Below are 2,677 nucleotides of genomic sequence, written 5' to 3'. Positions count from 1 at the left end.
AAAGTTGTTTGAAAGCAATTAGCGTGTTATTAGAATATGTAGAAGTAAATTTTTTGTAAATTTTTTGAATTTTTGAATTTTTAGTTTTAGTTTTTAATCAGGACTAGAGGCCAAAGCGGCTATGCCGCTGCAGGGCCTACGTGCACGGCCCCGCCCAACCCCCCTCCACCCCCTTTTGAGACTTGTTTTCCACAGAAGTACCCGTCCCAAATCATCACAGAGTGCAAAGTGTAGAATAAAACATACTAATAGTGACGTTATGTAGTTCAAGAGGCATATGTAGGAAAATAACAGGGCATAAAAACATCATATTATAACACGCCATAAGAAAAGACGTAGAATTTTGGAGGCAAAAGAAGCAGGGAGGGTGTTTGTTTGTCAGTACAAGTTAGGAGACAAAACTGAACCAATTATCTGAGGTTCTCAATCTGAAGGATCAAGAAAATTCTCTCATTGTTAAACTGTTCATCTGTAAAAATCTTTTAGAACAGATGATGAATTAGCAAATAAAATCATCAACTTAACTTGATACAAAGAATCATGACAAGAGATATACAAACCATCCTTATCAATACAAAGATTGTTGAGGGGCACAGGAGCTGCAGGACTGAGAATACCAAACTGTCTTGTGACAGGTGGGACAGGCACAAAGATATAATATGGTTATGGATTCAGTCAAGAAGAGCATGAGGATCAAGGATCTGATAGACTAAGTATATGACCAAAGATTGACTATAGTATAGAAGCATATTGAAGTATACATATAAGCATATGTGTAATTTAACAAAACTTCCTCAGAAATTGATTAATTTTTCTTTATTTCACCTGAGTATTGAATCAATTGGAGCAGGCTTCCTTGGATTAGCAACAAAGACCAGGATAAAGTTGAAGACTGGAAAAGCAAATAAAACAAGACAAATATGAGATAGCAAGGAGGCATGGAAACAATTTTCAACCTTGAAAACATGAAAGGGTTCAAATTGGATATTTTTAGACTTATCTTTCAACTGATTCTTCATAATCTTGAGATCTATTGATTCATCATGTTGTAACTTGACCAGTATGAAAGCATTTCTCCCAACAATTTGATTGATTGCCTCTCGGCTACATAATTTGAGGATTGAATTGAATTGATACATATTGTGAAAAACTGAAATAGCAAAGAGGAGATGGGGACACGGAGTTTGGCACTCCTTCCTTTGGACACCAACAGTAATCAGTTTCCAAATTTTTGTTTACCTTTTGTTGTTGTCTTGCAAATCGCTACCATACTTTTGGTTTGCTCAATATATGTACTGAGGAAAATCATAGAACCGGTCGGACGAGGCTCGTTTGAGCCAGGGAAAGCATCCAATATCCAAGACTACCCAGCGACTGTCCCGGTCCACCGCCAGAAATCCCTGAACAAGTTTAGCCACCTCCATCTTCTCCTCCGCCTCCCTCCCACTCTTGTCTGCCGCCGTGACCACCAACGCACCTGGGAACTCAAACTGAACCGTCATGATCTTGAGCCAAAGCCGCGGCTCAAAGTCTTCCTCGAACAGCAAATGACCCTGCAGCAGCCATTACAGCACGCAGCCTAGCACCCAGATGTCCAGGGAGGGGGTGGCGTGTACGCTAACGAGCCCGCAGAGGTCGGGAACATGTTAAGCAAGCAGAGAGGCTCCTCTTCTGCTCAAATGCTAAGCTCGTCCTTGCCCTCAGCCTCCTTGACGGGCTGGGAAACGAAGACGGAGTTGTTGAGCTCTGGGGGCAGCTGAGAGCGGGTGTTGTGAGAGGAGAGAATCCAGATCATCTACCTCGAGTGGATAACGTCTGCCGGCTGGTCTTGGATGTAGCGGATAATCTGATTGGCGGACTGGTCAAGCTGCTTGAGCCTGGAGTAAAGAGCGACGGAGTTTCTGAGGGTGTGGTCGCCAGAAAATGGGGGTACAGGGCTGGGTGAAGGTGGCTACTGGCATGGAGGGTGTTGAGGAGGGCTCGGATGCGCATTCCACCAGGCCAGGACCAGCTAGAAAAACAAACAAGGAGTGTGAATTGCGGTGGGGAAGGGGGTGAAGTGCGGCCTACAAGAATGTTATACAGACGGATTGATTTGGTTGGGAGGTGCATGCCTGTAGCAAAGCGTGGGTTGCATCTAAATTGGTCGTACAGTTTGTTTGTTGGTTGGCAGCACCGCGCAGGGACAGGCTGTTGTATGTAGAAGTGGAAACAAAAAAAAGCCAAGATTATGTTAGTGTATCACGGGAAAACTTCAGTTACAAGCCGTGCACTGGAGGGGCAAACCAGTGGCAGGTGGAGGGAAGCTGGTTGTGGTTACAGTTGCAGTGGCGCGCAATACTGACCAGAAAATGGAGACAGTTGTTATATGGTGAGCGGTGGCGGGTGATTAGAGAACAGTCATGGCAGGGCAGTAGGGACAAGCGTGGCTGGTGGGCAGGGGTTGGAGGAAGCGCCAGAGAGCCTGCTTTGAAGGTTGGATTGGTTTCGCTGTGCAAAGGGTTGCGGCGCGGAGTACATATAAGGACGGTAAGGTTTCCTTTGTCTTTCAGCTGGTGCAATCTGGCATGCTGTAATTCCAGCTGCCATTGACCCCCAACCTCCCCCAACCCCTCCGCTGTTGCACATGCGCAGTTTGAGGGGCAAAGAGTGGGCCCCCCACTGGTCACAGCCTTTG

At 45.6% G+C, this 2,677-nt stretch overlaps 1 protein-coding gene across 1 annotated transcript; it reads right to left on the bottom strand.

Annotated features, from left to right (window-relative positions):
• Window positions 1–1,675: 1,675 nt before the first annotated feature.
• Window positions 1,676–1,992, bottom strand: PtA15_2A310 (uncharacterized protein; the record flags this gene model as incomplete). The annotated part of the gene is made up of 2 exons (XM_053166319.1): window positions 1,676–1,746; window positions 1,800–1,992. The coding sequence occupies 2 exons, from the start codon at window positions 1,990–1,992 to the stop codon at window positions 1,676–1,678; spliced, it is 264 nt and encodes an 87-aa protein (XP_053017552.1).
• Between the last annotated feature and the right edge of the window lie 685 nt (window positions 1,993–2,677).

This window comes from Puccinia triticina, chromosome 2A (genome assembly GCF_026914185.1).
Source record: "Puccinia triticina chromosome 2A, complete sequence".
In the NCBI taxonomy this organism is placed as follows: domain Eukaryota; kingdom Fungi; phylum Basidiomycota; class Pucciniomycetes; order Pucciniales; family Pucciniaceae; genus Puccinia; species Puccinia triticina.
This window is presented reverse-complemented; position numbering and strand designations above follow the sequence as displayed.